This window comes from Schistocerca cancellata, chromosome 5 (assembly GCF_023864275.1).
Source record: "Schistocerca cancellata isolate TAMUIC-IGC-003103 chromosome 5, iqSchCanc2.1, whole genome shotgun sequence".
NCBI lineage: Eukaryota > Metazoa > Arthropoda > Insecta > Orthoptera > Acrididae > Schistocerca > Schistocerca cancellata.
This window is the reverse complement of record NC_064630.1, coordinates 727900345-727923148: the sequence shown is the minus strand read 5'-3', so window position 1 is coordinate 727923148 and position 22804 is coordinate 727900345. Positions and strand designations below refer to the sequence as shown.

The 22804-nt window shown below is 44.7% G+C and overlaps 1 protein-coding gene across 4 annotated transcripts in view; it reads left to right on the top strand.

Annotated features, from left to right (window-relative positions):
- The window catches only part of LOC126187902 (uncharacterized), a 1224785-nt gene extending 1202397 nt beyond the window's left edge, over nucleotides 1-22388 (top strand). For all 4 annotated transcript variants that reach the window (XM_049929256.1, XM_049929255.1, XM_049929252.1 and 1 more), the window contains 3 exons: nucleotides 17148-17273; nucleotides 17859-17996; nucleotides 19774-22388. In XM_049929256.1, coding sequence (XP_049785213.1) covers nucleotides 17148-17273; nucleotides 17859-17996; nucleotides 19774-19980 — 471 coding nt within the window. In that variant the 3' untranslated portion in view covers nucleotides 19981-22388. The remainder of the gene's footprint in view (nucleotides 1-17147; nucleotides 17274-17858; nucleotides 17997-19773) is intronic.
- The last annotated feature ends 416 nt before the right edge of the window (nucleotides 22389-22804 follow it).

Here is a 22804-nt window from a genome sequence, read left to right as displayed (position 1 = left end):
GCCTGGATACGTGCTCAGATAACATAAAGGTTAAGGTGACTGCCCCGAAATCCGGATTCGAATCCCGTCCTTGCATAAATTTTCATTATTCTCGACACATTAATTGACCACGTAACAATTCCACACGTGATACCAGATTTTATTTGCACACTCTTATATTACTGGAGCGAGAAACAACGTAAGTGACAATTTCTGCTTTACAGCAGAACGAAGTTCAGTATGTTCGCGGCCCGCCGATGGGAGTGATCCTGATTTCCGTAGTTCGAACAAGAATCTCTCGAGAGCTTGCGGGAATCGATACAAGAGGCTACAGTAGAAGGTACGAACGCAGCATCTCTGCCTGCGGCCCAGGTGGTGCGGCGGCTGCTTCCGGTCGGTCCCACGGCACGGTTACGATCGGCGGCGCAGTTTTACGGCAGGCAAATCACCCCGCGGCAAAAAGCGACCACTCTCACGGCCGCCACCGCCACCACCGGCATCGGCCACAATTAGCGCCGCCTCCCGCAACACTCAATAAATTCCCCGGAATGCGCCGACTACAGCTTCTTGCGCCGCTCTGCAACCCACCAGCCGGCCCTCGCGTACATTTTCATCTCGCCGCGCTACAACACGCCGACACGTGCTCAGACTAGATGTCGTCTGGCGGTACCGGAATCTAATTCAGTCGGGCGCATGGTGTCTCTTAAGGTCGCCGTGACATAATGTACATATTGAATGACTGTATGGAAGGGCAGAGAGTAAGCACACCACTGTCCCGGCCGTCATTTGCGGTTTCTTTATAACCGGAGCCTTTTCCTCTCCTCGATAGCGTGAGTGCACTTTGCTCCACTTTAAAATAATCAAGAGCGGTGAGGACCGAATCCGGGCGGGTCATTCGCGCGATAGACCAACACTTCCACATAAGCAACAGTGGAACGCTACCCTCCAACCGACACGTGGTCACCTGTGGTGGGAGGATTCTCCAGTGTACTATATTAATTTCCAATGATAACATTATGTGTTCGCTACAGAAGACTGCAAAGAGCATAACTCACCTAAACTTTAGGGAACTCTAAGATGATCGTGAAAAAAATAATTATGTTTAAGAGAGACTAATTCATTCTCTTTTTTCGGGTTTTTTCGGACGTCTGTTATTGCTGGCCGAGCAAAGTCTCTCCACATTTTTCTTTTTGGTATACGTCCATTTCCCTTTTTCCACAGATTTTAACAAAAAGTGAAATTTTGTATACTCTTTATCATATGTGTTTATTATTTTACATCTTTTAACCATACTCATTAAGTAGTAAAAACAGTAAGTCGGTTTGTCGTCCTGCGGCGCAGAGGTAAAGTGATTAACGCTGATGTAGTGATCGCCGGTGCCATTTTTCCTCCGGTAGGTGACAACGTTTTCGATAAAAATGTTATGGTATTGGGGCATGCAGTGTTTCGTTCTGCTCTTCTCGTATACACGTTCTAATACCAGACGATTTCAGTTCCGATTGCATGAAAGATTTAGGCATTGATTACCTCTGTATATCACCCTTGCATTAGTAGTTAGCTAGGCGAGAGTTTGAAAGCAAATTTGCCACGCATTATTTGTCAGCCTTGTAGGAGAATTTTGGAAATTTTCACTCCGTCCTCTTGCGGCGGCAGTCTGGTGAGAGAACAATTGATTGGCTGGTGATATTGGTATAACTGACTTTTAATTTTATCATTTAGCCATTCAGAGTGTAAGCTGGTGTCCGTTGGCCTATTTCAAAACAGGCTACAGTCTTGACTACCGTTTACTCTCTCATGACTCGTCTGATACTGGATTAATTGCGGAGCGGAGCTAGCCTCGCCTTTCCCAGCAACCCCGTCCGTTAGGGTTCACGGGAATAAAAGTGCACCGTTGATAAGAAAACATTCGAGGTTACTTAACGCTCGAATGTATTGCAATAATGACCTGCCGTCTAGCCGATAAGTGTGTGCATAGCGGAGCGACGGGTGCTGTGCGAGTGGCTGAGTAGAAACTCATTCTGTCTGTTTATTTCACACGCTTTTCAGTTGACTTGTGCTTCTGAGTGGTTGTCGTAGATGTAGCTAAAGCTACCTGTGTTGTCCTGTGTTGTACTAGCCTTGCTCGTAGAAACTGTGACAGTAGTAGATGTCTTGTGTTGGCATGCTGCATAGTAGAAGACAGCAGATCGAAAGTGTAGCGTAGTGAAGGCGGTAAGCGGCGGCAGACCGGAGGTGAGTACAGTGGTGACGGAGCTGCAGGCACGCTTCATTGTATTTCGGCCAGTGACGTCAGCGCCGCCTCCCATTGCCTCACCTAGCCGGCTGCGCCTCCAGCCGCCAGCCGTCACGGCCCGCGCAGCGTCCGGGAGGCCTCAGTCAGTCGTAGGGACACACTGCTCCAGCTCCACGTCTGCGCCACAGACATAGTTTCACATTCGGGGATCAAGTACCCGCGCAGTGGAATAATAGTAAATTCCGAATCGCACTGCTTTTACTTGGCTATCCTGCCAGGGGAGGAGAAAGTATTATTTATAGCTGCAAGTATTTTATTGGTCACTGTGTAGGTACAATGGCGGGACCCTAATAAGGGACAAGCGTACAGTCCTTAGTTGTGTGATAATATCACAAACAGTACGCTGTCCCTCGATAGAGTTGTTCAGCCGCTTGATGCAAGCCTTTCAATTGGACGCCCCTTGCGGCGACTGAAGTGCACTTAACCTGCTCTAGTAATCCTATTAACGAAAAGTGAATACGAACCACGTGTCGTTCCTGGCACACTGGCATCACATCAGTGGGAGATAAAGCTTAGAATAAAGGCAGACCAAAAAATTTCAGATTTTGACTGGGATTCGATCCCACGACCTTTCGGTTCCCAGACATGCTCTTTACTATTGAAGCATCAAGCTGGACGATGCGACAGGTTGACAAAGACTGGTCTTGTTCATATATTGCGATACCATCATTACGTAGCATCTAGTAGAAATTTTTGTTAATAATAATAAAACCGTACAGATTTGTGCTATAGTGCATGGTGACGAGGAGCCGAAAACGCTATAATGGGAACTGCATACGTACGTGCAGTAGCACATCCTTTGTGGATTGCCCCTTGGAGTGGCTCAGTGCGGCAGACGTCGAATGTATCATCAGTCTTGTTCTCTTACACATAAAAATACCTCGTTTCCCTCGATTCTGCCCTACGTTTTCGAGAGATTTCCCTAGGTTGTAACGGAAATGCCAGAGATAGTAATCCCCTCATAAATATTCTCAGTTGGAAATCCCTCTGTCCCACTCCCAGAATGTAGAGCTTTGGCTGAAAAAAGCCGCGGTATGCAATGGGCCCTATCTACCCCTCGGAGTGGAGAATAATGATAAAACAAAAGTAGGATGAGGTCAGTCACTAGTCAACCGTGAATGAGCAGGCACTTACCGTTCATTGCCAAGTTGGCCGAGATATTAAATCGAAAACTGCTGTGACGAAATAATGATTTTAAAGGACACTGCGGAATTCCCCGAAAACTAGCTCGCGTAGGGTAGAGCGACGCCGCAGTGTCGCTCGCGCGTTTGACGTAGCGTCACCTCGGGCTGACGCGAACTGCGGGGTACGTGAGAAACTGTAGGGGTCGGCCACCTCGGCGGGCGTGTGGCGATGCGGCGGCCGATACCGGCGCGGCTGGGAGGAGCCATGTGACGGGTCAAACCGAGCCCGCCCGTGCGCTTGGGAAAGCGCCGCCCTCGCGACAGCCGCGGTGTACTCACACCTAGGCCGTGCTCCACCAACTAGCGTACACGCGAACCTCTGCAGCCACTAAACCACGGCACGGTGTGCTGGCGCTGCAGTCACAGTCTAGCCGACCAGAATCGTTTTCCCTTCTTCATATGTTTATGTTAAGCATATCTTTCGTGGGAGGCTGCTTCGAGTACCGAATGTAATCTCTAACCCACCGGAGCGATCAGTTAACTCGTATAGCAATTTTCAGAACCACGTAGGCGATAAGCGACGACGCTCTTGTACCGTTGGCGATTTTACACAGATAATTGTTTTTTAGATCGCAATTATTTTGTTTTACAATTTTTCTTACAGCGCGTTCTGAAATACGCGATAAGGAATATTTTAAATGCAGTAACTGCGACTCCACAGGATAGGGCATACTGCCTAAGGGAAACATAGTGGTCGTCATGTAAACAAAAATTTTTTATTCTATTTTTTCTGCGTCGGGCCATATAAATGACGTCATATCCCGTTTCGACTTCTTGGGACATCGGCAGATGGGTTGTTTAAAAAGACGGAAAGATATTTATTATTCGCCATTTTTCTTTTTTTTGTAGGTCACGTCATGACCTTCTAATAATATTTGTGTGACCTGAAGCTGATAAACTGCAATAAAAGAAGTTTAATAACAATCTACACTCAAAATTATGTGATGTAATTGCTAAAATCTTTTTCCTAATTTTATGCTAAATGTTATGACCATTGTAGATTGTTTAGTATTTCTGTGACTCCCAACTGTCAGTCTTTGCACCAAACACTGGTAATATGCTAGGCTTGCTGTATTTTCAACATTATACTAACGTCTCACCCATGTGTAAAAGTGCGACGTCTGTGAATAGGCTGTGAGAATTTCAGTTGCAGATAAATTGTCTAATCTATGTGTAATGCACATCATGATTTACTGAATATACTGAGGAATGACATGCGAAATTAGTTCGTCTGTTACCGACAAATTCGCACGTTCAGGTGTGCTAATGGGAAGTGGTAACATTGTCGGAGAAATATTGAATCGATTTTGTGTCGTACGACTTGCATAGCTGATTGCTGCTAGAGAAATACGCTGTCCAATTTGCTGTGATCAATTTGGAATTTTCTGTTCTACGTGTTACGTCTAATCTCGTAGAGGAGCTGAATAATCAAGTGAGAAAACAAACGTCCGCGTTTATGCGCAAGCGGCCGAAATGTAAAGCACTGCAGTGCACACGGTTATTCAGTGGCCGCTGACAAGCCGGCAGAGTCAGAGCACCAGGTGGGAGGTGCGAGCAGTAATTGCCTTCGGTGCGGTGCGCCACTCGACGCTGCGGGCTCGCGGCTCGCGTGTCGGCGGCTTCTAATGACGCGCCTCGCTCGCTCTGTTTTCTTCTCAAACCATTCTCCTTAATTGGCCTGCCTCCCCTACCACGGACGCTGTCCAAACAGAGGACCTTACTCCGTCTTCCTTCTATCGTTTTTCGTTTTGAAAGGAGCGCACGTAGTAAAAAAAAATCTTCAGACGAATACCTTGTTGTTTTGTCGGCAGACAACCTGCGTACTACTCCGTACGGCCAAAAACGACTCCTTGAATTTCGTGCTTCGTGGATTGACAACCGTTCAGAATCCATGTTCCACCGTTTCGGCGTTGTACTGTATGAATGTTTCCTCGGCGGACGCTGCATACTATTTTCGATAAACCTGTGGTTTTAGATACCATCCAGGTACTCGACATATCTCTTTCAAAAACTTCTAAAATTTTTCAGCATGTTCAGGCCACCAGTAACTGCAATAATGATGAAAACTAGCTTTAATTTTTTCTGTGTCTGCCGCTCATATTTCGATGGAGAACAGGCGTTGTAGCTTGTCAATATGTCAGCTCCAGCGATGTGATTGTTTGGAAAGGTCTGTGGAACGATATGGAGTAACAAACAATGTCCATGATTTTTCCTTCGTTGCGAAGTACACAGACAGATATTTGTCCACATTAGGGACTGGTATCTATTCTTAGCTCCATGTTGATATTTTGTCTGTACGAATATCCAGTTTTTATTCCAAGAGGATATAAAATGCAGAAGTTAGGAAAACTTTCCTGGAAGAGAAAAATTTGTTGACACATAATATGGCTTACAGTGTTAAGAAACCTTTGCTGAAAGCTTTTGTCTGGAGTGTAGCCTTACATGGGAGTGAAACGTGGATGATAGACAAAAAAGAAAGGAACGAAGATTAGAGTTAACGTCCCGTCAACGATGAAGTTATTAGAGATGAAACACGAACTCCAATTGGGCAACAAAATAGACCGTGTCCTCTTGAAAGGAATCCCACTCCGGGATTTGCCTTAATTGACTGTGGGAAACCTCAGGACACGTAAATTTGGATGACCAGACGGAGATATGAAGCGCTCTCTTCCCAAATTAATGTTTTACCACAGCCCTCCTCGCTCGGTGACTATAAACAGGAAGAGAATAGATGATTCAGAAACGTGGAAGTGCAAAAGAACTCTGAAAACTATGTAGCTAGGTGTATGGCGGACTAAAAGAAGGTATAATTGATGGGACATAGGCAGAGGCGTCAACGAATAGGTAATTTATTAATGGATGAAGGTGTGTGTGTTTGTGTGTGTGGGCGCGCACGCGGACGCTTGAGCGATGGGTCGAATAGGAAGACTATGGACAGATGCAAGTGGGTTGCAGCAGTTATGCAGAGATGAAGACTCCTACGGGATATATTGAACGTGTAGAGTTCCATCAAACCAGTCTCAGGACTAAATGAATGCTTCAACAGCAAGGGTAACCGCCTCAGATTGCAGCTGACGCTACCACTGACTAATAAGTCTTTAATAAAAGTATAACAAGAACAGTAATGATCCTATCACGTTTCCCTACTGACCACGTGTCTACTAAAGCGTGTTTGGTGGAGAACGTGCCCTGTAGTAGCGGTCAATAAGATTTCAGACCTGGGGAGTGTCGAGCTAGTGTCTTAAGTAGGCTAGTGAGCCGTGAGCGCTTGTGCAGTATGTTTGCGGGGTGGCGTGGAAAAGCGCCCGCCGCCCTAGCCGTGCTGCGGCAGCACGCTGAGTCACGTAGCGCTGTGCGGGCGTAAACAGAATACAGTATCACTGCACGCCTGCACCGAATAAGGCGCTGTCGCCCGCCTCGGGCCGGGTGTCGCCTTATGCTGGGACCGCTCGTCTAATTTAGCGCTGTTTGTCCACCTGCACGTGACCGCGGCGTATCGCATCGCCACAGCGGCCCACTACCCACTGGATGGGTTCTAACACAGAAAATTATGATTGAGGAGCATGCGAGGTAATTTCGAATGGAAACCCTGTATCCCCACAAATAACTGAACTGTTATCAAAATTGCAACAGCTACAATGGTGTATGCCATTGAAATGTTGTTTACAAGCTCTAGAAGAAAATAAATAGTAAGATGAAAATATATTTAGATGGCACATGTCTCGAAAAATACTTCATACGCGTTCGGCTTGGAGGTAGGGCTGTTCGAATCCTGCTGGAGAAAGATGTATTCACCATCTGCATTTGACCAGCAAGAGAAGGAGTAGTGGTGGCCGGAAGTCCGTGATCACCAAACTATGCGCCACTGCCCTGGATTAAATAGCAAACCTGTACGCAATGTATCATGAAGCGAGGGAATGTGACACTGTTGGTGTTGATCCGTCCGTCGGATGGGGCGTTTAAGTCCGGCGGCTTCCTTACTACTATTCAAGAGGAGTAGGGTATAGCCAGCCAGTATGGCCGAGCGGTTCTAGGCGCTTCAGTCTGGAACCGCGCGACCGCTACGGTTGCAGGTTCGAATCCTGCCTCGGACATGAATGTGTGTGATGTCCTTAGGTTAGTTAGGTTTAAGTAGTTCTAAGTTCTAGGGGACTGATGACCTCAGATGTTGAGTCCCATAGTGCTCAGAGCCATTTGCACCATTTGAGTAGGGTATATGTCGGTACCGTGTTTCATCCCCTCTTCATTCTCTCTTCATCATACAACTCGAATATGGCACCACACTATACACTCAAGAGACACATAAAATACAAATGCTACATGCCGCGTGCAAAATTGATATTGTGCACGTGGCAGAAAAACTCTTTCCGCGCACCTCCCTCTCGGGGTCTCATTGCCAACGAGTAATTCTGCTTTTTGTTTCTTCCATCGAGTTGTGATTCATTTGACTCCTTGCAACTTCCACAAACGATTTTGCTTTCGCACTGGGGAAAAGCTAGGCTTAAGAGGGTTCATATCAGTTGACTAAGATGAAAGAGAAGAGTCGCGTTGTAGAAATTAAACACTGAACAGTTGACTAAGATGAAAGAGAAGAGTCGCGTTGTAGAAATGAAACACTGAATAAGTTAGAAAAGCGGTCTGGTATGTATTTCTTTGTAGACTGTGTACCATTAAACAACCGTGTCGCGTTGAATGAAGGCTTTAAGTCGCGATTGTAACCTTGCATCCAATGCTTCAAAAAGCGTTTTTTTATGTAATTTCCCCTTTTCTGCAAATATCGACAGTAAACGCTGTGATTACTCGTTACATTAATTTGCTTCACCGAGCGTTTCGCGTGGCACAGGTGCTATATCTCCGACAGGCTCGCCGCTATACGAGGGTTACAGCATTAAACTGCGGAGGAGAGAAATACGAGTAGCGCCTCTAGCTGGAAGGCGCGCGGCACTTGTGCCTTGCATGAGGTGTCGCGAGGCTTGCCATCATTCCGTGCTGAAGGCCACGGATGCTGCGCTTACGTAACGAGGAAGCAGCGACCGCCTGCCTCTGCCTCTGCGGCTGCCTTTGTCAGCTCGCGATGCCGCGCATTGTCTGCGCTGATGCACCTCATCCACAGGTGAATCTCGACTGCAGCGCAAAAGCCCTGCTCGGCCGCCTGCAGTCACGTCCCATTGCTTGGTATGCGTCGGCGCTGCCAAGGAAAACCTCACGAAAAAGAGTTCGGGAAACACATGACAATCTGCGGGCCAACGGAAACAAAGTAGTTTACTTTTGTATTTTAACATCGCCAAGTTACGTGCATCCGAATAAGAGCTCTCGAGTAAAATTTCCACATTGTCGCTGCTCAGCATCTTTTCGGGTAGGCGTGCTTCCTGTTCCGGTGACATCATTATACCATCATCATTCGTGCTCTTTCCGTGGCGGCACATCTTTCGGAGCAAGGTCTCCGTGCCTCATCTCAACCATGGTTTTAGTTTCCTACTCTGGCGAGTTTATAGTGATCATATTATTAGCTGACGTCTGCTGTGTCCTATAACCTTACGCCCATCGTCCATTTACAGTTCTTCTAAAGTATAATTTATTATAGTATCTGTTTCATTGTAGCCCAGCGAGATTTTGTCCTTACTCTCGACTGTCCTTAGCAATTATCTTTTCCTCCTCCACCATTTTAATACCTTGTGTCTTTCGCGATATTCACACTTCAGAGGCTTTCATACACTACTCTTACCGATTTGACTCTGTGTGTGTGTGTGTGTGTGTGTGTGTGTGTGTGTGTGTGTGTGTGTGTGTGTCTATTGTTTTCACTTTTTCACTTGTTGTTAAGGTTTCAAAAAAATGGTTCAAATGGCTCTGAGCACTATGGGACTTAACATCTATGGTCATCAGTCCCCTAGAACTTAGAACTACTTAAACCTAACTAACCTAAGGACAGCACACAACACCCAGCCATCACGAGGCAGAGAAAATCCCTGACCCCGCCGGGAATCGAACCCGGGAACCCGGGCGTGGGAAGCGAGAACGCTACCGCACGACCACGAGATGCGGGCAAAAGGTTTCAAATATCAAAAAATATTGTCGTGCGTTACCAATTACTGTCCCAATCCTTGAATTTATCTTCCCTTTTTTTCCCTGGCAATAACAAATGGGTTCCCCTTTTAACGTTCATCTTCATACCCTGTTGTTCACAGGCGTTTCTCAGTTCTTTTGAACTGCCACTGATTGTCCTCACATCTTGAGCTAATAACGTCACATCACGAAGAAACTGTATGCACTTCATTTCCTCCCACTTATGTACCTCTTCCTCTCTTGTACAATTCTGCCTATCGGTGCCGAATGACTGTTGAACAAGATCGATAGTAAAATGCACCGTAGCAACATTCATCTTCCGATTTTGATTTCCTCTGTCATTCCGTTTCAAAAAGATTTTTTTGTTCAGTGGAATGTAAATTATTAAATAACTTGTTTCCTTAGAAATGTTCCAGACTAGGACACGCTCTCCGCAAGTGTTGTGCATTTCATTGTATAAAGTCCTTTTCCTAGTTACACAAATACGACGAACACACACATCTTCCGCCATTTATTCGTAACAGCCTAAGGGCATCACTTGTCTTTTTTTCCATTTCTCAATCCAGACTATTAGTTTTCAGTCCTCTTCTAACTGTAGATGCAGGTTGAGGATTCTTTGTAGATATTTGTCGTAATAAGCTATCAGGCTGATAGCTCTGCAACACTTTGTATTCTTTGTGATTGGCATCAGTACCATATCGGTTACAATCAGTCTTAAGAAGCTCTGAAAACGTAATTCATATGTAGCTCAGACTCACATCAGTGCGGATGAGATTCTTAAAAGTTTTATTGCTGTCCTGGGAGATACATGAAAGTGTAAGATACGGGGTGCGCCGCAACCTGTACGTGTAAAGGAAACGGAGAGCTTGTGCTGCGCACGGTGGAAGTAGTGGCGACAGCGCGGGCTGGTCGTCGGAAGAAGACGCGGAGGAAGCGGGCTTCCGGTGGCCAGCTCCTCGGCACCACGCGGCGCCCATTGTGCGTGGCCCGGGGGACGAGCTAACGCCAAACACACGCTCTCAAACATACTGAACGCCTCCGCCGGCGTGCCTTCATTCTCATCACGCCAAGACATCGCTTGCGTTCTTCCCCTATTCCGAACATTTTATCCCACATGCTACGGACGGACTGATTTTGCGTTCTGAAGTCCCGTGGCGCAGCGACGTACACGTCAAGGCACAGGCAAAGGGTGGGTTGCATTGGGCGCTGCACGCTGTCAGCCGGAAGACAGTGACAAAAAAGCAAGGAACTAGCCTTTAGCGGTTTTGTAGCTACCCATCCGTGGCCTAAGCGCCAAAACCCCACAGTCAGTAATCGGAAAGCAGTGTCCCTTAGCGACATTTGAATTTGCTGCATAGACGCGCGGATATTGTCGCAGTACTCCGCGATAATTCCGTGAAGCACTTGTTCGTGTTGACTGTTGGTAGAAGGCTCTAGGAAAGTGTTAACTGTCACAGCGAAATATCTTAGTCCTTGTGTGAAACAACGTTATTTAGCTCCGGAACTCCTGGTTACAACTTCCTGTGTAGGAAGGCAAGCTCCGGAACTCCTGGTTACAACTTCCTGTGTAGGAAGGCAATCGTAAATGCCATATACAGAAATCTCACTCAGTAGTTTCCAAGACATGAAAAACTTTGTTCATGTTCGATCTAAATGCTTTGCTACAGCTGCTGATACTTTGAAGATGTATGTAAATCTCCTCTCAGCTGACGCTCAGGAAATTTTTCATTTAAGTACCAATTGCGTTCGGGGAACATGACGTGAGAAGTGCTTGGAGTGCTTTGGCATGTATCGAGAGAGTTTCAGTAGTAATAGTTCTGTATTTGGCCTTGTGATGTAATGCCATCGAGGACAAATGCCGTTTCGTTCCTACGTTACGATGATATTTGAACTTAACGGCATTATACCATGAGATTAGCTATAGAGACATTTTGCCGAAGCACCTGACAAGGTTCGAGGCACTTGCCACATGATGATAATCGATGAACGCAGCTGGTAGGGAAAATTAATACATTTTCTAACGAGCAGCTGAGGTGGTGATTTGCATCCATCCCGATGTTGCAGTCAGGTCGTGGGCCAGAAGCGAGAACAGCGTCCGTCCGCGACTCGCGATGTCCGCCCGCGGCACTGCTCCGGATTTCCATCCTCGCTGCCTTCCCTACCCTGGACCCTTTTTTGTTTTTGTATAGTTTTCTGCTCCTCCGCGTCGCACGCATGCGCGCAAAACGGCCGTACTGTACTGACGCCGGGCCGTGGCGTGCTCTAATGAAACATAATTTATCCCGCCGGCGCGTAATGAGAGCCTTAGCGAACGGCCTAATCACAGAGCGCAGCAGTGGACAGGTCGCTCCTAATTGCGACAGCCCGTGGCGACGGCTGCCGGCACGAACGCGCCCTTGCCGTGCCTCTACCTGCACCAGTCCCCGCTGCTAACGAGGCGACAACCTAGCCACCTAATCCATTAATACTCCACACTTTGGCAGAGGGTCATAGCCGCGAATCCTGCCGTTGTATTTGAGTGAACTCATCAACTCACAAGCACTTTAAATACCTCAGCTTCTACACTATACAGAGCGTTCGGAAATTCACGTTACAAACTTCTAGGACTTGTGGAGGAGAGTAAGTACGTATGGTTTCAATTCATTCCGTTGTTTCACTCATCCACTTCTGCTCGAGGAATTGAATTAGGTGTGACACAGTACGATTATTAGGTAACAGTTCGAAAGCAAACATAACGAAACATCCATTTATCACATTTGTTTGTATTAAACTTGAACATTATGTGTCTACATTACTCCAAAACAAGAAAGAACCCAGCATACTCTGCGTGCAGAACAGTACTGATGCATTACAACAACAGCTCAATGTTGTGAACACCAACCTTGTTACAGACATTGTACCTATGAAGCATCTTCGGGCAGTCTCGTAAATTATACTTTGCATACGTTAAGTAACATCAGGTGACGGTCTGACGTAGTACGCATCATCCTGTGTACCGTATTGCATACCAAGGCAAGCAACTCTGAGACTCTTCTCACTCCCTCAGCAGACGTGGACGCGTTACACATCTGAATTGAAACGGAACGGAAACGGTACGTTCCTGTTCAAAATATTATGTACTCACTCCCGTCTACTAGTCCTAGAAGTTTGTAACGGGAATTTCCGAACACCCTGTGTAGTGTGGACGCTTATCGTGGCGGTCGGCCACGGGTGTTAACAAACGTTAACATACACCCCCTGAGGACAGAGGAGAGTTGCGGGGAAGGAGCGCAGCTTCGCTCTCATAGGACTGGCAGTCTGCGCTCGTTATTTGCCGACCTGCGAAAGTAGAACTGACGCATGAGCAAAGGGGTCGCTGATGCTAAAATTGGCTCTGAGCACTATGGGACTCAACATCTTAGGTCATAAGTCCCCTAGAACTTAGAACTACTTAAACCGAACTAACCTAAGGACCTCACACACACCCATGCCCGAGGCAGGATTCGAACCTGCGACCGTAGCAGCCTCGCGGTTCCGGACTGCAGCGCCAGAACCGCACGGCCACCGCGGCCGGCCGGTCGCTGATGCCTTCTTATGTCGTCGTAGTCGAACCCCGTGATGAACCAGGATTAGTTTCTTCACTTCTAACTCTCCTGTTAATCCGACGTCATGCGGATCTCAGAGCGGCGAACTAGTCTCGAGAATTGGAGTTGAACGAGGGACCGGTAAGTAACTGCGTCCGTATGTGAATTCAGTGTAAAACATCGCATCAAAACACCTTCAGCCATCTAAATTTCCAGTTGTTATTTTATTTTAATAACCAGTTTCAGCGCTACATTACGCCATCGTCAGGCCCCCTGACCGACGCGGAAGAATACCACCTCTGGTGCAGTCAAAATAGGGGCAAGTGATGATCGAAGGGATCACAGTGTCAAAAATCTGCGGGTATCAGTCACTGAATGCTGGCCCCAATTTTGACTGAATCAGAGGTGGGATTCTCCCTACGCGTCGCTCAGGGGACTGAAGATAGCGTAATGTAGCGCCGGAACTGGTTGCTCAAATAAAATAACAACTGGAAATTTAGACCCTGTTGGTGTTTTGATTGGACATTTTATGCTGAACAGCCGAGGTCCCACAACTATCTGTATAAAGATCGACTCACAGAGACCAATGTGAATTCAACTACCTTAGAATATTCCAACAAATCTCAGTCTCGCGTCTGCTTTCCCGTCGGTGTGAGTTCTGTGGTCACTCCACGTTAAATTATTAATAAAAATTAATGTCGTGTGTCTAGGGTCTCCCATCGGGTAGACCGTTAGTCGGGTGCAAGTCTTTCGGTATGACGCCACTTCGGCGACTTGCGATGATGACTAGGACAACACAACACCAAGTCTCTGAGCGGAGAAAATCTCCGACCCAGCCGGGAATCGAACCCGGGCCCTTAGGACTGACATTCCGTCGCACTGACCACTCAGCTACCGGGGGCGGAAGTTATATTATTGCAGGCATAGCACTAGATGGTAGGACGCAGAGACAGAATGGCGATTGTGTAGTCTGACATTATCTCGTCCATGTAAGTATGTCGTTACTGAAGGTAAAATAGTTTAGATAGTTAGCCCGCGTCGTGTTCCTATCAATTTTTTCTTACACAATCGATGTTTTAATCCCTCTGCTGGGGTCTTCTTCGATGTCTTCTTTCCAGCGATATGGAAGCGCCAGAAAATGCCAAGAAGAATCCAGCAGAGGGGGCGAAATGTCGATTGTTTAAGAAGAAACTAAAGAGGAACATGACGCGGTCTAACAGCCTAAAAGCTTTAACCTTCATTATCGGATGTACGCACATTAAATTGTTTTATATTGTGGATTAGTAGTCTATTAGCGATGAGTCTACTCTGACTCACTGATTTTGTAGTAGCGACTGTGCCCTCTTGACGCGGCAGCCCGGGGAGAATGGCGTCTACACACGACGAGTCTGTCGGCCACAGCGGGGAGGGCGGGGACGAGAAGCGGTCGCGGCGTGAAAAAAACCTGCCGGAATAATCAGCGACAATTATGTCGTAAGGCAATCACACTGCGGACGGCGCGGCTCGTTTCGCTTCTTGTGCGGCCGGGCTAGTCGGGTTTCGTTTTTCAAATCCGCTGGTGGGGGGGGGGGGGGGGCGCCCCGCGGTCGCGTGACTCCGTTCCAGGGCCACGCTCTCCTCTCCTCCCGGTCTCCGCAGCGGTCACTCCGAGAAGCGGCCGCCGCCTTCCGTGAAGTCGCGCCGCTCTACGCAGAACTGCGCTCTCTGCCCCTTCATCTGCATACCGGCTGCAGACACGCCGCCCCTCTCCACCACTTTCCTCGTCTCGACCCCATACTCCCCTTCCTCTCCTCGTACCTCCCCCCTTCCTAGACTCAAGGTTCCGCGAGGTCTCTGCGCATTCTGTTGCCGCCGCGTGCTGTTGTGTCTGCGTATATTTAGGTTCTTACGCGAGAGCCGACTGCAGCCATTGAGCAGAAGTCGCGAACTACCCGGACGTACTGTAGAATCCTGCTACCGGCGCTGTGTACTGACATATCACACAGCACTTACTGTTACCACAACAGCGTTTTTCCCCTCCCAATATGGAAAAATCCACAGCAAACTTTCACACTGTGGATGGATCTCTTCTGTAATTCTCCATTGTCCTCAATCCAACAGCTTAGCATCCAAATGAGTATATACCTTACTATTCATCACAAACATATCATCACGAATGCATTGATTTTGAAGCATTCTTTTTTAATAAAAGAGTCTGTGTCGCACAAAGTCATTTCCTCGCGTCAGTAAAACGATTCCCATTTTGTGTAGGTGGAAACTGAACTTACCCTCTGCGATGCGCTGGATAGAGCGACGGGGCAACTTTATGGGGACAAGACATGGAATCGTCACATACGCCCAGTCGAGTGTAAAGCAGGTGGTAGATTTCCGTTCATTGATACGACTCCGGAAAAATAAAATGAGTATACACGTGAAATTCGTGCATCCCCCCATAAAATAATGCTCAAGTGTGTCGGACTCAGCAAATACGGCTGACACGGGTTGTGAAAGCCTACCTACAAATTTCCAGAAGCCAGTGTTAAGCGAGAAATTAAACAATGTACTACCGTAAGTGTCCTTCATGGAGGAACCGCGAAGAGAGGAACAGACTGATTATTACTTGACAGACTGCGCATTCCACTGAACCACGTTTTAGCGTTTCTTCGCGACCCACTCGCGTGTGGATCGCGGACAGAAAGACTGCATGAATAGTTATGTGCGCGTTTAACTATTGTTATTTTGTCTTGTCGCTTCCTGCAGAGGCGATGGTTGGGGGCTGTAGTATATTCCTAGATTCCTCGCGTAATACTTGTTGTTGAGATTGTATATGTTGGCTTTCGCGGGATATTTGGCGTACATCGTCAGGCGTCGGCCAGATCACGTTTTTCACCGTTGTAGTGACACTCTACCTTGAGTCAAGTAAATCTGTGACCATTCGTTGTGCCCGTCTTTACATGTGATCGGTATTCCTTGTTAGCGCTATTTGACATGTCTCACGAGTATTCTGTAACCAGAGTCCTTTCTGGACTGATCACCTTTCCCTAGTATTCTACCAGTGAAGCCTTCCGTCTCTGTTACCTACGACTGAACCTATGTGACATTCCATTTCATATCCACATACGTTGTTACACCTATTGGATGCACAGGCTGCAGGTGTTGAATCCTTTGAATGCTGTTAGGTGCTGTTCTTTCCTAATTAAAAGTGTATCACAGAAGCAACGGATTCAAGTTGTTGGCATAACCGGCGGGGAAAGTCCCCTGAGGCACAGGTAGCAGGCAACAAACAGGAGCTCGCCCTGGGAGCCGGGTGGCGCGGGGCCAAGGATTCTCGGAACGTCTTCGGAATCCCCCTTGAGCGGCGCAACTCTCCTCTCCTCCCCTCGCCGTCGTCTCCTGCGGGAGGGCGTTGTGAGCAGAGCGCTCAGTGACCGGGTCTCGATTTAGTTTCGAGTGCCGTGCGCAGCCGAGAAAACTAGCTGCGATGTGCACAGTTCGTGCTTGTTGTTCTGTTGGAATTGATTTTTTGTGGGATCTTGGTGGAACATAATTATTATCACATCTTGTCTCACAAACACCTATTCTTCAAGACCTCGATTTAAAGCCCATATGTAGTGTCACAGTGTTAGGAAGGTGTTAGCCAACATAAACTCCCCACACATCATTTTAGGTATGAGGTGTTCTCCCCACTAAATGGCGCCTGACAGGTGCTGTGGTGCTTTTTCAAATTACAAGACGACGTTGTTTATCTAGCTCACCTAGTGATTCTTTTAAAATCATTGCAATTTCGACAGTGGAAACCTACCTTCCCTTCATTGAACAATAGCTCTACATAACAACATTTTTTTTTTCGTCCCTGAACCAAGAGCGCGTGGACAATTCCACCGTAATGTGAACTTAACCTAGATGTCTCCCGCGGTCTTCTTAGTGCTCATCTGCAACGTTTTAAGACAGAGAGTACACGAACATGTTGCTTTGCTCCGATTCTGGTCTACTCAGGGCGGCATTTCAGAGCTTGTGTTTTATACTGTCTTACAGAGATCTGGCTCGGCGAAAAGTTCTTACGCGTTGTTCTCTGTTCTGTTGCAGTCGAAGGAGGTCTTCCACGGTAATTCCGACATTGAAAGTGAATTCAAGGACAAGAAATACCCCTGGCTGCCTGAGCTGCCTAATATGGACGAGTGCCTGCCATCCGATCACTTCAATGGCCTGGAGGTGTGTACAATTTACGCTAAAAAATAAGTCTCGTCTAACGAGCCCAAAAGAAAATGTCCGTTTTGTAATTGTAAAATACGCATTTAATTTTTCCATTACTTTTTCGTGATTTGTAACTAGATTAAATGAAGTAATGCATTAATAAATATGCTTTCAGTCACATGTATTTTACTCATTTGTGACAGTGAAATTTGAAATTTGATGCTGGCAGCTGCATACTCAGATGCAAGCTGTTGATTCATGTTTCCTGCACCAAACAACAAACTAGTCAGGTTCCGACAACGGCGTTATAGGTGGACAGTGATTAGATTACTTGCAACTTTGCATGTTGTAGAAATGAAATATGTGCCTGCTGGTGGTGGTGGTGGTGTTAATGATACCACATTTTTCAAGACGCAATCCGCAAAATAAGGACAGTATAAATGTGACTTGAAGGCAGATTTATTAATACATAGTATCATTTAAATGAGTCACATATCCAACAAACAACTAAGTGGCAACATAGTTAGCATTTTTATAGCAGGACCACAATACCTCGTATATACTCCTTTATATGGAGAAAAATAATTGTCTTTTTGATTTCAGAAGGGGGAAGCTCTCCGCAGGGCGTTTACAAACATCCAGAGATTCGCAGTGGGCTTGGAGCAGATCGTCTGGGACCGGAAGGACAAAGGCGATGTGCTCGCAGAACAGTTCGCAAAAGCCGAGGATGAGCTGCGGCTGGTGAGTATTTTGACTGTAGTGTGTGTTGAAAACTGCCTAAGACACCACTCTCTTCCTTCACCACTTGCAATGGCCTGCCCAATCACACACAGTTGCTCATAATGTAAAACTGCAGAACTTCGTCTGTTCTCTGACATCTGTTGTCAAAACTGAAGTAGATTAACAGAGGGAAGGTTAAAATGAAAGCTCAGGTGTATGTGTCTTGAGTATCACTTACAAAAAAATGGGGCTAAACCATCCACTCTGGTACATTTAAATCTTTTCCATGGGATCAAGTTGTACATCACGCCAAATACCAAACTTGTGCACAAATATATGCGTTCAGTCATACAATATATAATTCTACTTCATGCACATTGAGATATTGGACCCATAATCAGAATACTTAGCACTATTACACCAATCCAAGTGCTTCGTGTAAGCCTTAGGTGTTTCTCTAGTTCTCAATTCCTGTTGCTTGCCAATTGTCGTCCTCATCATTTCAGCATCACTACTCCATGTCACATAATCAACAATATGCATTATTATTATATCATCATCATCATCTTATTGGAGATGTGGTCACATTTAATATATTTCTTGAAATACACAAAACTAACACATGTTAAAAAATACACACACACACACACACACACACACACACATACACACACACACACACACACACAGTGATAAGGAAGTGTGCTCGCTAACTTCAAAAATAAGACACCGCTGATGTACACAGGCCAGTGAGGTACAATTCCAGGGCAACACTGATTATGTCTCATAAATAAAAGAGAGCAAAATGTGTATGGCATAAAAACAAACGGCCTTTTGTCTAATTGCACAGATGGACCAAACCACCAACAAGATGATAATAATATTAATAATGATAATTGTATTTAATAAGGAAATGTGGTTCTGCCTTGAGCAAACGATTCTTCTGTAATATTCCTCCCCCGGCGATCATTTCTCTCTGCCATCCCATCTGCTACAGTTTTGAGCAACTGATGTCATAATATATGCCCAAACATTCCCTCTCTTCCTCTCATATGTATTTGATCGGACAGTTAGTCTCATTTACTCATTATGAGACATCTTTGAGCCATTCTCAGTTAATCCATCTGAACTAATCATTTCATTTTTATCTTCTCCTTTGTCTTATGCTTCACACTTGGTGCAGAATCGTACCCTGTACAAAGCTTTTCATAGATTTTTTCTGGTCTTGAGATTATAAGATACAGATCAATAAAAATAAAACAACCGTAAGGAGTGTTGTTGGAATACATTTGGTGATATTGGGAGAATTCGAGTAGGAAATGAGACAGTAAAGGTAGTAGATAAGTTGTCCTATTTGGGCAGCAAAATAAGTGATAATTAATGAAGTAGAGAGGATATAAAATGCAGACCGGTGATAGCAAGAAAAACCTTTCTGAAAAAGAGGAGTTTGTTCACAGCAAATAAAAATTTAAATATTAGGCATTTGACTGGTGAAGGTACTTACCGAGAGCAGTGATGTATAAGGAGTGAAACGTGGACAATAAGCTGTTCAGACAGGCTGAGAATAAAAGCTTTTGAAATGTGGTGTTACAGAAGAATCCTGAAAATAACATTTTATACCATTCTACACTATCAAAAGCCTTCCCCAAATTTAAAATAACACTATTTTTCGTGGATTTTTCTAAAACTACTCTATGTTAGCAACTGCAGCTCCTAAAGCCACACTACTCCTCTCCTAATCTACCATCAGTAAAGAGCTGAGGTGCAAGTCTTGACATGAGAGTTGTTTGCTTCACAGGTATTGTGCGAGCTGGTGACAGTTATGCAGCAGCTGTCAGTGGAGCTGCCAGAGAGCGTGAGTCGTGACATCATGGAAGATGCGGTGAGGCTGGAGACAGGTGATGCCCGTGACTGGATCATCTACCGTGACTACGTGAACGCCCTGAAGTACACCAATGCTGTCATCAACTACTTCGCAAATCCTAGCACCTATCCTGCCTGCTGAGGCTCTGCGTAGTTCCGTGTCTCCAATGCTACTGGCTTTTCCCTACACTGGTGGCATCACAGTTCCTAAAGCCCGGAACTCCAATTTTGACACGTGTGGTCTATGTAATGTAGCCATTAAAGAAACATTGCTGTTATAAGTAAGGGACTGTACGCTATTTGCAGTGGGCTACAAAATTCTATTGGTTAGTTAATGGTTTTGTCCTCCCAGTGTGTGACTGGTCCCTTACATCCTGAAATGGAGAAAAGTCAGTGACAATGGATGCAATTTATTTTTCTGGCTAAGTGTTTTTCACTGCTTGAACAGTTTTTCAGTATTTTGCCAAAAGTTTGCTCTAAATAACAAGTGTAAGAGGGTGGGTGGATTCACCTTACACTGGAACTGACATCCAACGCTTACTGAAAAAAGTGATAAAAACATTTAAAAAATCACTTTTAACTTGTAAACTTTACCCTCCCTTCCACAAGATGAATGGTATATGCTAATTTAAACAGTGCATAACGAGATCCAATAGGTTTTGATTGACAAATACTGATGCAGTATAAATGTCATTTTATCATGGAATTGGATCTTACTTCTTTATTCAACTAAGTTTTTTTGGGCACACATCTTGAAAGCAGGAAGAAACTTATTGCAGACACTGATCCACAACCTTTGCTCTTTTTTTTTTTTTTTTTTTTTTTTAAGGACAAAAGGGCTGAGTCACAAAACTCATGTTGAAGTATTCTTTCATAAGAGATGTTGTTTACATATGTCCTAACAGAAGATAGGCTATCCCTGTGGCATTACTGAAATTCCAGCACTAATGATTCAGTGGGCACTAATGAAATGCCTGTGATCTTTCACAGGTGTAGCATAAAGGACTTTGCTGGAATTATTGGAGTGCTGCAACATATTAGCTACAATGATAATATAGCCCTGACAGATGTCTGCCATTGTTCCTTATAAAAGGAAATCTAAGGCGTGCAGTCCCTGTAAATCATATTTATGTATGACACTTGATGTATTTATGTATGTCCCTGTGACAGGTTTAATATTTACTTAATTCCTCTTGTGATTCTGATAAAAAGTTGTGTAGCTGCCAGTAGGCATATTCTCATGTGTGAGAGTCTCTGTGTGTTTGTATCTGTGGTATGGTTTTGTACAGTATTAGACTTTCCTAGAATGTAAGACTAATTTATGAATATTGTGATGAGTTATTTATTTTGTTAATTTAAATTTGGTTATTTTAAACTCTAGTTATGTAAAAGAATGTTAAAAAAGTCACAATTCGTGCTATTTTAAGCGAAGCCATACTTAGCCGAATATATTTATATTTTCGTAATTTATTTCTTTATTTATTTATACTTAGTGTCACTACTATAAAATGTAAAAAGGACTATTTTAATGAAAGCAAGATTAATTTTCCAATTTGCTATATAAATAGTTGTTGTAAAATCGAGCTATTATAATGTGTGCAAGACTGTCACCTAGCAACGCTGTGCTATTTTTACTTAACTGGTGTAATGTTTCTCCAAAAGTGTTGACAGTTGTTAACTTACACATTCACTGGACACCTGGGATTATAACATTTCTTTGTGAAACTCTAAACTTACCTATGTGAATAGTCATATATGAAAACTGCTTTAAATGTAGACATCAGGTGGTCCTTCACTTTCTTTTTGGTATCAGCTTGTGCCCGGTGGCAGTCTTGCTGGTGTCGCATCTCAGTGCATTGCATTAAGGAATGCAGCGCTGGGAGGAATGGTCTGTGCACAATTATACTCGGAATAGCTAGTGTCCTTCAGCTGTCATGTAGTTTTACAGTTCTTGTCCAGTACGGTGTAGGTTTATGTCTTAGTTCGGGGATTTTAAGCGGAACTGACAGCCTGGTATGAGAAGTGAAAAAGAGAATGGATTCAAAGCACGTGCAATTTATTTGGTAGTTCAAGACATAAAGAGACAAGTAAAAGGTCTAAGTAAAGGAGACTGAATTTTTCCTGTCTTCTAGTATCTTGATTCAACTTGGGAACTGATGTATACTGTGTAATTGTGGACTAATAATGTATACTGAATAACTATGAACTAGTTAAGAAGGTCATGTGGTATTTGAAGAAGGTTATTATTTGGATATGAGGAACTGTTTTTCAGTCAAAAGCTTTTTCCAGTTGATCTATGTAATGTTATAGTTGGCATAGAACATTTTTTACTTGTTCCTATATTTATTTTTATGTCCGGTTGCATAGAATAGTTAGCTGAAAGCCTCATATTAGAGATGGAAATTTTTGTACATTAGCCTGCATTTTGTGGTTATCATTCAAGAAATTTTATGCCTCCTGTGCATTCTGTGTAAAAATACTGAACAGTGTATAATGACTGTTTGAAAACATGGCTGTGATATGAAAATATATTTATTATTTTTAAAGGAATGTTGTGCTTTTTGTTCACTCTAATCTATTTACGTGGAATCCCCGTGTGTTGTTGTTCAAACATTTGCCATAGTGTTAATTATGAAGGACCTATTTGGCTAAAAGAAATGAAATAGTTCATTCACAACATAGTCATTTCCTTATGTTATGCCTCTGCTACTTTTTCTTGGTCATCAAACTACTTACCATAGTGGAAACTATTGGCTCCATCACACGACTTTAAAATACCATGTGATATTCCATACTCATATCTTTTCAGGTTGAAAGATGGAGACTGTAGCACTGGAGCAGTAAATCTATTCAGGAGATTTTTCAGAGCATGAAGTGCATGTTCTAATTTCCATGATATTTTCGAATTTTCTGATCAATACTGACTTCAGCAAGACTGTGCTTCTTTACTGATATCCTTATTCACA